Source organism: Bubalus bubalis, chromosome 12 (genome assembly GCF_019923935.1).
Source record: "Bubalus bubalis isolate 160015118507 breed Murrah chromosome 12, NDDB_SH_1, whole genome shotgun sequence".
Lineage (NCBI taxonomy): Eukaryota > Metazoa > Chordata > Mammalia > Artiodactyla > Bovidae > Bubalus > Bubalus bubalis.
In genome coordinates, this window is record NC_059168.1 from 72,430,293 (window position 1) to 72,442,792 (window position 12,500).

General features: G+C 55.2%; 1 protein-coding gene across 1 annotated transcript in view; it reads right to left on the minus strand.

Annotated features, from left to right (window-relative positions):
• Positions 1 to 263: 263 nt before the first annotated feature.
• The window catches only part of KCNK3 (potassium two pore domain channel subfamily K member 3), a 39,025-nt gene continuing 26,788 nt past the window's right edge, over positions 264 to 12,500 (minus strand). Inside the window, exon 2 of the mRNA XM_025261406.3 lies at positions 264 to 3,597. Coding sequence (XP_025117191.3) covers positions 2,672 to 3,597 — 926 coding nt within the window. The 3' untranslated portion in view covers positions 264 to 2,671. The remainder of the gene's footprint in view (positions 3,598 to 12,500) is intronic.

Genomic DNA, 12,500 nt, shown 5'->3' on the forward strand with positions numbered 1-12,500 from the left:
ATGGAAGCCAGTGGCTAGCTGACTCCAGGCACTGGCACTAGCTGGGCAGGGCCCGTCTGCTCCCGGGTCTGTCCTGGGCTCTGGGGCCCACTTCCAGGCTGAGCTGTCCCTCCACACCCAGAGAAAAATGAACCCCGAAGAGAACCTCTATGTATCTCCCCCTGAGCTGCGTTTGCTGTGTGTGTCCGCAAACCCCAGCGGGGGAGTGGTTGCTCCCCAGTAGCGACAAGGGTACATGATAACAGAGGCAGCTGAGCCTGAGCCTGGTCTCCATGGACAGTATTTATTAGGCGCCATTCTCAGTGTGAAGACAGATACACAGGAGGGGCTGAGGGCAGGCCGTGGCAGCTGCGGCCTTTGGGGTCCAGGGGCTGCCCGGGGTGAGGGTGTGGGCGCAGGGGCGTGTCACCCACACGTATTGCATATTCTGTGGCAGTGTGCCCAGGCATAAGGCATTGGGGAAGCAGAGAGGCTGCCTGCAGTGGGAGGGGTGAGGGAAGCAATGCTGGCCTTCCAGTTCGCTAAGAAAGACCCGGCTGGAGACGGAGCAGCCCACTCTGTGAGCGCCATTCGGCCTCCTTCCCCACCATCTCCCTGCAACTTTGGTTGTGGCTCCCTCGGGACTGACGGGACGGGACCCCTCGAGGGCAGGGTCACACACAGGACAGAAGCAGCCGGCACCGCCCCGCTCCCCAACGAAGACACAGAGGGCACCCCTGGGTCCTGGGCCCTGCTCTCTATGGCACCTGGGCAGCCAGGTCCTCCCCACTGAGACAGGGCTCACACACAGACTTGCTCCCTCCCAGAGGAGCCCAGAGGCTGAGCATATGGTAGGGGTGGGTCTGGGGCTGAGCACCCTGGGGGCCCCCACTCTAGCTTCCCTGAATGCCAGGGCCGGCCCTGCTCAGCAGTGTTAAGGAGCTGACACGGGAGCAGCGAGAGAGGGTAGTCTGGAGGGGGAGAGTCCCCTCACCCACCCCTCGATGCTGTCCTGAGTCACGGTGCCAGTTCCCGTTCTGGGTGCCAATGGTGAAGAGCCTAGGGTCTCACCTCCATCTGCTGCCCTCCACCTGGGCTTCCGGGTCGCAGGTGAGGCAGGCAGTGGGTACAACAGGGAGGGCCGTTCCTTGCTGCAGCTGTGGTTTCTCTCTAGCTCCTTGGGACACAGGTACCATCGCTGTCTGTGGGGCCAGAGATCATGTCCCAGGAGGACACGCCTGTGGCTCTCTAGGCCACTCTGCCGGATTCCCAGACTCCTAGAGCCCAGCTCCTGGCCTTTCTTTTGTGAGTCTCAGCTTTGCTTACCTGGCCCTGAGGATTCCCCTCTTTATGAGGAGGAAGTTCAGAGACTGCGTGGGGGTGGAGGTGGGGGTGAGCATCCTGGCCTGTGTCAGCAGCCCACTCAGAGCCCTGCCTCGTGGCCAAGTGGAGGATTGGCTGAGCCCAGCACGGGCTCAGTCCTGAGCTCTGGTCCTGGTCTAAGGCCCAGCTGCCCACCCAATGCCGGGGTGTGCAGGCCAGGAACTTTGCTTGCAAAGAGCAGGCAGAGGAGTCAAAAGGCAAGAGCACTGGGGACAAACAGCCTGTGTTCTTGCTCCCCTTTGCCTTTTGTTACCCGTGTCACCTTGGGCAAGTCATGTCACACGTCTGGGTTTCAGTGCCATCTGTAAAATCGGGGTGAGAACTCCTGCCCTGGTGACCTAACTGGGGGGCGGGGCAGGGGGGAGGTTGAGAATCAAAGGAATCGGTAGAGAGGACAGGGTTTTCCAACTCACTCCACAGATCTAAGAGTCAGTGATTAGTAGCAGCAGCCAGGGACCACAAGGAGGAAGTTTTCTGTCTGATTCCAAGGGTGGTGTCTGATCTGGAAGGCTGGGTCTGCCTGCGAGGATGTGCCTGCAGGCCAGTTAGCTCTCATCTACCAGGGGACCATCCAGCAGACTGTTGGGCCCCTACCTGCCCCTTCCCTTTTCCACCCCTCCTGCAGCCTGCCTGCCCCTGCTTCCATCTGCCTGCCCTCTGGGGACTAGCTTTAGGGACTGCTGGGTTTCCATTTCCTCCAAAACTGCAAAGCCATGCAAAACAACACCAAAGGGAGTGGGAGACTGGGAGACACAGCTGGGGATGAGCAAGGGGAGTGGGACTGAGTGGGGGTGACCTCGACAAAGACACCCTGACTTCTGGAGCCAAGGGAAGGTAGGAGACCTGGAAGGACAGAGGTATAAATAGAGATGCACACTTACACGGAACACTAATTTCCCTCCGGAAGGAGGAGGGGGAGGGGTTGGGGGGTTCTGGATACCAGCAGGGGCCTCTGCGAACTGGCGAGCTCCTTATTTTTCCAAAGCGATGGGAGGCTCCCAGCTTCTGCCTTCCCTCCTCCACTCCCCTCCCCCCAAGTTTCACATTTCTCGGAATTTGCAGGGCGCAGATGGGGACTCCGGGGTTCCTCAGAGCCCCAGCTCCTGCCGGCTGGTGCAAGCAGGCACAGTCGGAGATGGGGGGCAGGGGGAGGGTGGTGAGGGGTGTAGGGGCGCCCCCACGGGGCCGAAGGCGGCTGGGGCGGTCCCTTCGCAGACCCCTGCTGCTCCTGGGGCAGAAGCCCCCTTCTCCCGCACCCCGCCCCACCCCGCCCGTGCTCCTAGGTGCTCCAGGCCCCGGAGGGGGGCGTTCACACGGAGCTCCTGCGCTTCATGAGGCTGCGGAAAGTGGACAGGCTGTGTAGGCCCGTGGACACGGAGCTAATGGCGGAGCGCTGCGCCCCGCTGCAGAGACAGCGGTGCGAGGGCGTGTCGCTGTAGCGGCCGCCCCCTCCCGGCGATGAGTGGCTCTGCTCGACGCACGTGTCCGACGTGGAGAGGTCCCGCGGGATGATCATGGGGATGGAGTACTGCAGCTTCTCGCGGCTCTTGTACCAGAGGCACGAGCACATGGACTGGAAGTGCAGCACTTCGGCGTAGACATTCCGGAAGCCGCCGCCGCCGCCGCCCGCCGCGGTGGACGAGGCGGTGTCGGTGGTGTGAGCGCTGCCGCCCCCGCCGCCCGCGCCGCCCGCGCCGCCCCCGCCTCCCGCCTGCCCGTTGCGCGTGAGCAGCGCGCGGTGCTCGGCGTCGCGCTTCTCGTCCTCCGCGTTCATGGTCATGAAGCGCAGCACCACGAGGTTGAGGAAGGCGCCGATGACCGTGAGGCCCGTGAGGATGTAGACGAAGCTGAAGGCCACGTACTGAGGCTGCGTCTGCAGCGCCTGGTCCTTCTGCAACGCCACGTAGTCGCCGAAGCCAATGGTGGTGAGCGTGATGAAGCAGTAGTAGTAGGCCTGGAAGAAGGTCCAGTGCTCGTAGTAGGAGAAGGCAGCGGCGCCGATGCACAGCGTGCTGATGCACGAGAAGAAACCGATGAGCACCATGTTGGCCATGGACACGTCTGCACGCCGCATGCCCAGCCCCCGCTTGGCTCGGTGCAGCAGGTACTTCACGAAGGTGTTGATGCGCTCGCCCAGGCTCTGGAACATGACCAGCGTGAGCGGGATGCCCAGAAGCGCGTAGAACATGCAGAACACCTTGCCGCCATCGGTGCTGGGTGCCGCGTGGCCGTAGCCTAGGGGAAAACGGGGCAAGAGGAGAGAAAGCACATGCTGATGGGGCTGCCCTTCCAGAAACCTGCCTCCCTTCCCCCTGCTCTCTCCTCATCTTCTGCCACGGTGGTGTGGACTCTGGCCTCTTTTACCCGACAGGGAAGCCTGGCCTACTGCAGCCCACGAGGTCGCAAAGAGTCGGACACGACTGAGCGACTGAACTGAGGAAAAGACAACACACAGTTATGGGCGCATCCTTGTCCCCAGGCACGGTGCTAGTTCCTCACTGATGAATTTTCGTTTATTCTTCTGATCACTCCCTGGGGGTCGGTAGAGAGGAAGAGGAAGCAGGGAGGGTTAAGTGCCTTTCCAAAGTCACGCTGTTTGGAAGCAGAGCAACCTGCCTTCAAATTAGAGTCTGTTTGATCAAAGACCCGACCTTTTTCTATACCCAGAAGAGGAGCTGACTGATGCTGCTGTTGGGAACTTAGTCATGGATAGCATGAAGAGCACTGGCGAATCAGTTGGGAGACCTGGCTTCTAGTTCACTGCCTGTGGGCATTGGACCTGTTCCTAGTCCTCTCCAGGCCTCGGTTTCCTTGACTATAAGGGAGGAGGTTGGACTTACTGAGTTCTGACATCCTGGGATTCGATGTGAAGGGAGGGAAACTGGGTTCCTTCATGAGTTCCTTGCTGCCAGCTAAAGCTTGGGGGGTAGTTCCCCACTGGGGCTCCCAGAGGCAGCCGGCCCACTCGTGTCACAGAAGGAGAAAGGAGACAGTCCCCTCCCGCCATGAATTAGTGCTCCACAGTCCTTATCAGACTCTGTCTGGGGCCCTGTGGTCATCCTCTGTGCCTGCCCCCGAAGTACCGTCTGTCCTTATGGGGAGGTGGTGTTGCCTTTGTCAAAGCAAGAGCCTTCCAGGTGTTACTATCACCAGGCAGGCAATCTCAACCCATACCATGCCCACCCTGCCCTTCAGTCCTTACCCAGCCAGGAGCCAGGCAGAGGCAAAGCCTCCCTGTGAGCCAGTTATCACATGGCCTCAGTCGAGAGTTCTGCCTGGAGGACTTCCCTGATGGTCCAGTGGACAAGAATCTGCCTGTCAATGCAGGGGGCACAGTTTCGATCCTTGGTCCGGGAGGATTCTACATGTGTTGGAGCAACTAAGCCTGTGTGCCACAACTACCGAGCTGGTGTTCTAGAGCCTGCAGGCTGCAACTCCTGAGCCTATGTGTTGCAACTACTGAAGCCCGTGCACCTAGAGCCTGTGCTCTGCAACAAGAAGAAGCCCCTGCAGTGAGAAACTTGATCAACACAGCAAAGCGTAGCCCCTGCTCACCACGACTAGAGAAGTCCCGTGCACAGTAGCAAAGAACCAGTGCAGTCAAAAAAAAAAAAAGTTCTGCCTGGAGACACGGAGCGGAAAGGACCCTGGATGGAAACTCTGAAGCCATTGGCACAAGTTCTGGCCCTGTCATTAGTGGCTGTGTGACCTTGGGCAAATTACTCCCACTCTCTGAGCTTGTTTGCTCATTTGTAAAATGATGCCTACTGGTCCTGGCCCTGCTTCCTTCACTGGGTTATTAAGATACTTATTACTTTTATCAATAGATTATTATAATAAAGTAATGCTTTCTATTTTCCCCTCCCTTCTCAGCCTTACCAAACTTAACCAAATGCCTCTTATTCCCTGCAGCCATCCTGGATTGCTCACAGCTGGAAGTGATTCCTGCCTTGAGTGGCACTGAGAATGTTCAGCTTTGAAGTCCAGGCCCTGCTCTGTTACTCAGGTCCCCCAACTACATATGAACAGCTAATATTGGCTTGGGGTCTGTGGGAGTGGACATTGCTGGACCTTGTCATATTCCTCCCTGCCTGCTCCCCCACCCCCACACACATTGCCAGCCATGCCTGTGGGGTATGCCCCAAATTCATTTGGTGAGTTGATGGCAAAGCGGGATGCCATCTCCCCTGGTGTCGGATCTGCATTCAAATCCCTACTCTGCTATGGACTGTGTGTGTGTTTCGTTTGTTTGTTTGTTTTAAAACTGTCTGAGGAGGACCTCCCTGGTGGTCCATTGGTTAGGACTCCTTCCACTGCAAGGGGCATGGGTTCAATCCCTGATTGGGGAACTAGGATCCTGCATGCCACTTGAGGTGGCCCAAAAATAAAAATAAAAAAACCTCCCTAGCCTTAGTTTCCAACATCTGTTAAATGGGGCTAATAACTAGCACCTGCATCACAGGGCTTTAGGGGAAAAATAAGTGAGAGAATGTGTATAAGGCACTTAACATAGAGTCTGGTACATATCAAGTGCTCGATAAGAGCTCACTGTGATTAATAATGAATGAAGCGCCAGGTTTCCTCCACATTTCCAAGAGATCACCTGGGCTGGTGGACAGCTCAGTTCCAGTAAAGTCGGCATCGCTGTGAATCTTAAAGCTTAGGGAGGTCTGGGGTGTGTGAGGTTGCGGGCTGCTCTTAGATTGGGTTCCCCTGCTCCCCAACTATGGTAGCTGGTGACAGTGTCATCCCTTGCCAGGAGCCTAGATAGCTGAGCTCTGGAGTCGCTGGGCCTGGCCCATCTGGGCCCCAGCAGGGTGAGAACAGATTGTGCCCGCCAGCTTGGCCACGGCAGCCAGACCACAACTCACCTAGACAGCTGGGTGGGCCCCGAGCCAGAGCAGCTCCTCATCCTGTCCTTCCCTGTCCCCCAGCGGAGGGTGTGGGGGAGAGCCTGGCACTGTGGCTGGGGCTGAACACAGTTTGGGAGGCATGGACCAGCCTTGGCTTGACCACATGCTGGCTGTGTAACCCTGGGCAAATCCATTCCCCTCTCTGGACCCCTCTGGTCTGCTCTGCACTGTGGGGGTTTGAGCTTCAGCTGTTAATTCCTACCCTGGCCATCACCACTACAGCTGCCGTCAGGAGTAAAAGAGAGAATTCCCTAGTGCTCCAGGGATTAAGACTCCATGCGTCTGTGGCCAGGGGCCCGGGTTTGATCCCTGGCCAAGGAACTAAGACCCCAAAAGCTGTGTGGAGCTGCCAAAAAAAAAGTATAGCAGAGACTGGACATGAAAGTACTTTGGAATTTGTGGAGTTCTTGAAGGAAGGAGCAGTGAGCGGATCTCACAGGGGAAAGCCAGCCTGAGAGTGTAGTCCTGAGGATCAGGAAGTTCCCGTGGGCTCAGGCAACTGTATCCCACCATTTGAAACATATGCCACCGTCACCACCACTGCCACATCGTCTTGTGTTTGTTCATAAGCTGGGACTGCTCCTGATCCTCCGTCCTTTAGGAAAACCCAGTGCCTGCTGCCTGGCAGCCTCAACGCCCACTGTGGCTGCCCGCAGAGCCCCCCACCCCCACCGCAGAGCCTCTTGCCCCTGCTACAGCCACTGTCCTGTCCAGGGTGGCCCCTGCCTAGACATGCCTCACATTCTCAGTCAGATGCCCTCCAGGGCCCACTCTCCCTTCCTACCACACGCTGAGGCTTCAGATCTTATCCTTCAGATACATTTTAAACTTTAAAGCTCAAAAACTTCCTACAAGGTCGTTATTATGACTATCTCCATTTTTTATGGTTGGAATAATGAAGGCTGGAGAAGCCTCGTGAGTTGGCCAAGGCCTCTAGACACTCTGACTCATCGCTCATTCCAATGCCTCAGAGCCAATTTATCACCCAGAAAGGCAACCAGGATGGGAAACTGAGGCCGCAGAGAATAGCATCCCACTAGGAGCCCCGTCCCTGGACACTGCCCTGAGCTGGACGTGGCAGAAATGGCAACAGGGGTGCGATGCCAAGGCATTCGGACGCTTCTCCGAGCATCGGGCCTAGGCTCAGTGTGCCCCCGCCCCTTCGCCCGTTCTATTGTCACTGGGGGAAAGAGCGAGGGAGCTGGGAGGACCTGCTGACGTGGGCACCCAGCTTGTAGGGGTGCCAGCTGGGGTGGAGCCTCTCCCTGGGGGCCCTGGAACTTCTGGGAAGTAACTGGGCGTTTGGCAAGGCCTGTCTGCCTGCCAGCAGGCCAGCTGCCTGCCGCAGTGCTTGCCCCCATCAGGCTTGGGTTTATGAGGGAGAGAGGGATGAAGGGAGTCCCCATTTTCTCCTTCCTGTCCAGCCCCGCGCATCTCAGGGTGAGGGGCTCCCTCTGTCCTTGTGTGACCCTGACACACACAGAGGCTGTGCTCTGGGGCTGATTCTCTGAGGGTCCTCCCTCACAGTACCTGATGACCCGCCAGCCAAAACTCTCATCCTGACCAGGAAGCTCAAGCCCCTGCCTCTCAGAGTGCTGACTGGGGCTGCGCCAGTCCCCTCTTCTCCCAGCCACCTTTTCTGAATCCACCATAGACTTAACGATCCTCAGAGCCAGAAAGGTCCTTACTGATCATATGGCCTAGTCTTTATATTGTACAGATGAGGTAATGGAGGCCCAGAGAGGGAGAGTGACCTGCTCAAGGTCACACAGCTAGCGAATGGCAGAGCCAGGACTATAACCTGGGATATTCCATCCCAAACTCAATGCTCTGGCCTCTGGCCTCTGTCTCAGTATAACCAACGTTGACCTGTTCATTCAACCAGAACCCAGCAGCCCCTGCTTGGGAGCAACCCAGCTAAGAGATGCCTAGAAACCTGGCTGGAGCATAGAATTTACCTGAGGAAGTCAGGTGGCTGGGTGTAAATAGTCATTATGAATATTTTGAGACAACAGGAAAAATTAGGTGGGATGGGAACCTCGGGGCCTCAGTTCTTCTCTTTTCTTCCCAACATCACCAAGGGGCTCAGAAATTTGCTGAAGCTCTGTCTTCCAGGGAGACGCAGAGGGTTGGGGTCCAGCCCTCCCTCTTACTGAACTTTTTCTCCCTGTGGCCTGTTTCCTTCTAGTCAAAACACAAATAACCAGCGTGAGCCCTTGGTAATGGCCTTGGCTGGGTTGGACTCAGCAGTGTGGTCCCATTGACCTCACATGCCCGCAAGCTTGAGTGCCTGACCTCTCACTCTTGGCCTAGCTGGCAACACGGTTAGAATGCCGGCCACAGCCTTGGGTGGAAGTACAGTATGGGACTCGGAGACTGGAGATCAGGGGCTCTGACCCGGCTCTGACCATAACCAGCTTGTGCCTTGGGCAAGTCCTTTTTCTTCTCAGGGGTTCAGTCTTCCTCATTTGTGACATGGAGAAATAGGATAAGATAAAAGGTCCTCACCTTTCCACCGTGGCTATGGATGCCTTTCTTTTTCGGTTTACCCACTCATTCATATAGTCTAAATTTTGAAGGATTTTACATACGAAATATAATATGTTGATCAGTACAGTGTAGCTACTTCCTAGAATAGGCACTGAATAGATAATTGTGAAAAAATGAATTATTTTCCCATCAAAATTAATTAGAAACACATTTGCCAATCAGAATTTCTGATTAACATGGGATAACTAATTTTAAGAGACTGAATTAGGTTATTGTTATGCTTTTTAAATAATGAAAATGGATATTTCTGTTTTCTACAGGAATCTCTGCAGTTTCGTGGTATAGGTAAGAGTAGCCTCTGGAGTCAACGAGATTTCAACTGTGACCAGGTTATTTAATCTTCTAGGTGCCTCAGTTTCCTCATCTGTAAAAATGGAATAATGATGCACTGAATTCATAGAGTGGCTATGGGGATAAGTTAAGTGACTTAAAATGCTCAGGATGTTGTCTGTTTAGTCACTCAGTCATGTCCAACTCTTTGCGACCCCATGGACTATAGCCTGCCAGGCTTCTCTGTTCATGGGAATTCTCCAGGTAAGAGTATTGGAGTGAGTTGCCATGCTCTCCTATAGGGGATCTTCCCAACCCAGGGATCAAATCCAGGTCTTCTGCATTGCAGGCCAATTCTTTATTGTCTGAGCCATCAAAGAAGCCCAAGGATGTTGGAATCAATAAATATTAATCATTATTATGAATATGTGGGGAAACATCAAGATTAGGTGGTCGTTAAAGTTCCTTTCAGCATCCACATTCTGAGATCAGTGTTGCCCAAAGGTAGATTTCCTAGAATACTAATTTCATGGACTATTAATAACTGTTGGGTAAGAAAAGGGTTGCTTAGTTAAATTAAATTGCAGGGAATGCTGAATTCAACTGGATTCTTTGTCATTTAAGCGGAGGCTATATCAGAGCCCTACACGTGTTTGTGAGCAAGGTCATACAAAGTTGGGAGAATGTGCTTACGTTTTCCTGCTTATGTAACCTTGGAATGCTTCTCTTACAGTGCTTATTGCTGGACAAATGTTCCTTGGAGCAAAAGTTTGGGAAACATTCTTCTGTAGCATCAAGAACTCTATGGTTCCTTATTCCAGGTCCCTGACTTTGAGATTCTCTGGTGTCCCGCCTCTGGTTGGGCCAGCCCCTCTGTAGATTAGAAACACACAGCCCTTGGCAATGCCTACTGCAACCTGTTTCTGGGTTCCCTGCAGACTTAGTTATCTAATGTAAATACGGCCCTGGCCAGGCTGATGTTTGCCCTAAGAGAAGGTGGATGAGGTGACCTGTGGCCAGAGATGCCCACAGGCTGTGCGCTCTGGGCCAAGCTGGGCTGATGCAAAGCTGCACGTGGGGAGGAGGTGTGACCTCAGGGTGGTGTCTGGGCCTGGTAGGACACCCAGAGAGGACTGGGGGCTCGAGAGAGACAGGGCAGTTCCCAGGGACTGGCTGTGAGACCCTAGGTGCCCCCAGAGTGGGTGGGGCTCTCCTGCTGGGCCTGTGGAGGGCACCTCAGAAAGGCCCACGGAGGACTCGCAGGCACAGACAGGGAGCTGCCCCTTGGTACAGAGGTGGCAGCAGTGTGAAGCCAGGAAGTAGGAATGGAGGCGCTGCTGGTGCCTTTGGTGTGTTAAAGGAGATGTGGCAGAAGGAAGCTGCCAAGATTGCCCAGGCCTTCGGGAGGGAGGCAGGAGAGAGGCTGCCCAGCTTGGTGGAGGTGGGGCAAGGAGGCAGGCCTCCTCCTTCCATCCTCCAGAATCCGGCTCAGACCTCGCCTTTTCCAAGAACCTTCATAGCACCTTCCCAGGGCTGGAGGCGCCTCTCCCTCTGCCTGGCTCCCAGGCCTAGATTTGTGCGGAGGAGCTCTGCAGGACTCTGAGCTTCTGGAGGGCCTGCAAGTCCCCTCGGTGTCTGGCACAAGGCCTGGTGGGTGCAGCTGCTCAGATAACGCTGTTCAGCCCAGACAGCTGAGAAGTATGAGATGTGGATGAGAGAAACCTTCTTTAGACACCCAGGGTTGGGGGAGGGTGGGGAGGAGAGGCCATTGTGACTCACAGCTCCTGCTCTCCCGGTGGCCCTCAGGACCCTGCGAAGTGAAATCAGCTTCAGGGCCCAGAAGGAATCCCCTCTGTCCCAGGCCTGGCTAAGGCCTGAGGTAGGCCTGGGAAACCACTCACTCCTCAAGGATCTTGCCTGGGAGGAGGGACCAGTGCGCAGAACCGGGTCTGGAGTTTGTCCCCCTCCAGGCCAGAGCGCCAGGAAAGGACAGTTCTCAGGCACAGCCCCCCTCCCTCGGCCCTGCCCCTCTCGAGGGCCTCTCTTCCCATCTTCCTGGCTCCTCTTCCAGCTTTTGTCTCTACTGCCCACCATGGTCCTCCCCCTTCTCCACCTTCCTCCCCAACTTTCCCCTGTGGGGGCCTTCTGCCCTCTCCTCTTTCTCTTTTTAAGCTTGCTCCCATCCACAGGTGCCCCATGACTCTGGCTCAGGGTCTTCTGATGTAGGACAGTCCCCCTCTTCCCCCCTCCCCAGGCCCACATGGGATTAGGGGGAGTTGAGGAGGGGGGGCGGTGCTGGTGTCATGGAAAATCGCCGCGGCAGCCAAGGTCAGTGTTTGCAGACACAGCCTGGCCTGAAGCCAGGCCTGCCTCCCTGGCCAACTCCCTCTGGCCTATCCCAGAGGCCAGCTTTGCACAGGGGCCCTCGGAGGCACCCCAGGGCTGTTCTGGGTCCCAGGGGCCAGGGAGCCATCCATCCTGGAGTATGGGAGACTATGTATTTCAACTTGTTCATTTTACAGATGGGTAAACTGAGGCCCAGAGAGGGGCAAGGACAGAGCCAGGACTGAAATCCAGGGCACTCTGATCTTGCTCAGTCCTCACTGCAGAGGGGAGCCCTCAAAAATCTGTTCTGGTAGGACAACAAAGAGTGAAGTTTGTTGTAAGTGTCCATTAAGTCAAAGGCTAGCTTGAAGTGGGTGATGGGGCCAAGAGAAGCAGACCCAGATGATGAAACCACGGTCTTTGATCTCAAAACACCTTCTGTTTGAAAGCAAATCAGATGCAACATCTCAGGAGAAGCACTTTGAAACCTTCAATGTCCCATCCAAAGAGAAGGTTGTTTTTACACAAATTATTAAGATGCAAGGCAAAAGTGGGAAATGGTTCAGGAAGAGTTTAAGATGGGACCTCAGGGAGAGCTAATGGTGGAGAACTCCAGTTCAGGTATCAGGAAGGGCTTCACGGAGGTCATAGTATTTGTCCCGAGCCCTGAAGGATGGGTGGGAAATACAGGGCTCTGATGGAAGGGAGCTGCTAAAACAGACACAATGCTGGGAAGACACGTGGCATGTTAGGGGCAGAGAAAATTAACCCAAGGCTGAGTGGCATTCTCACTAATGGAGGGTGAAGGGGACATGACCAGACTCTCTCAAGAAGGCAGCTACATTATACATCTCAAGAACCCTGGAAATGTATCTGCCTGTGACCCTGCAATGCCACTTCTAGGAATCTCTCCTGGCAAAAGAACCAGAGATCGGAACTAAGATTTATGAACAAGGATGTTTATAGCAGCATTTTCATTGTGAAAAATTGCAAACAGTCTGAATGTTCACCAATAGGGTCTGGCTAGACATATTAAGGTATATCTATGTGGTGGAATATTGTGCTGCCATTAAAGTGCTG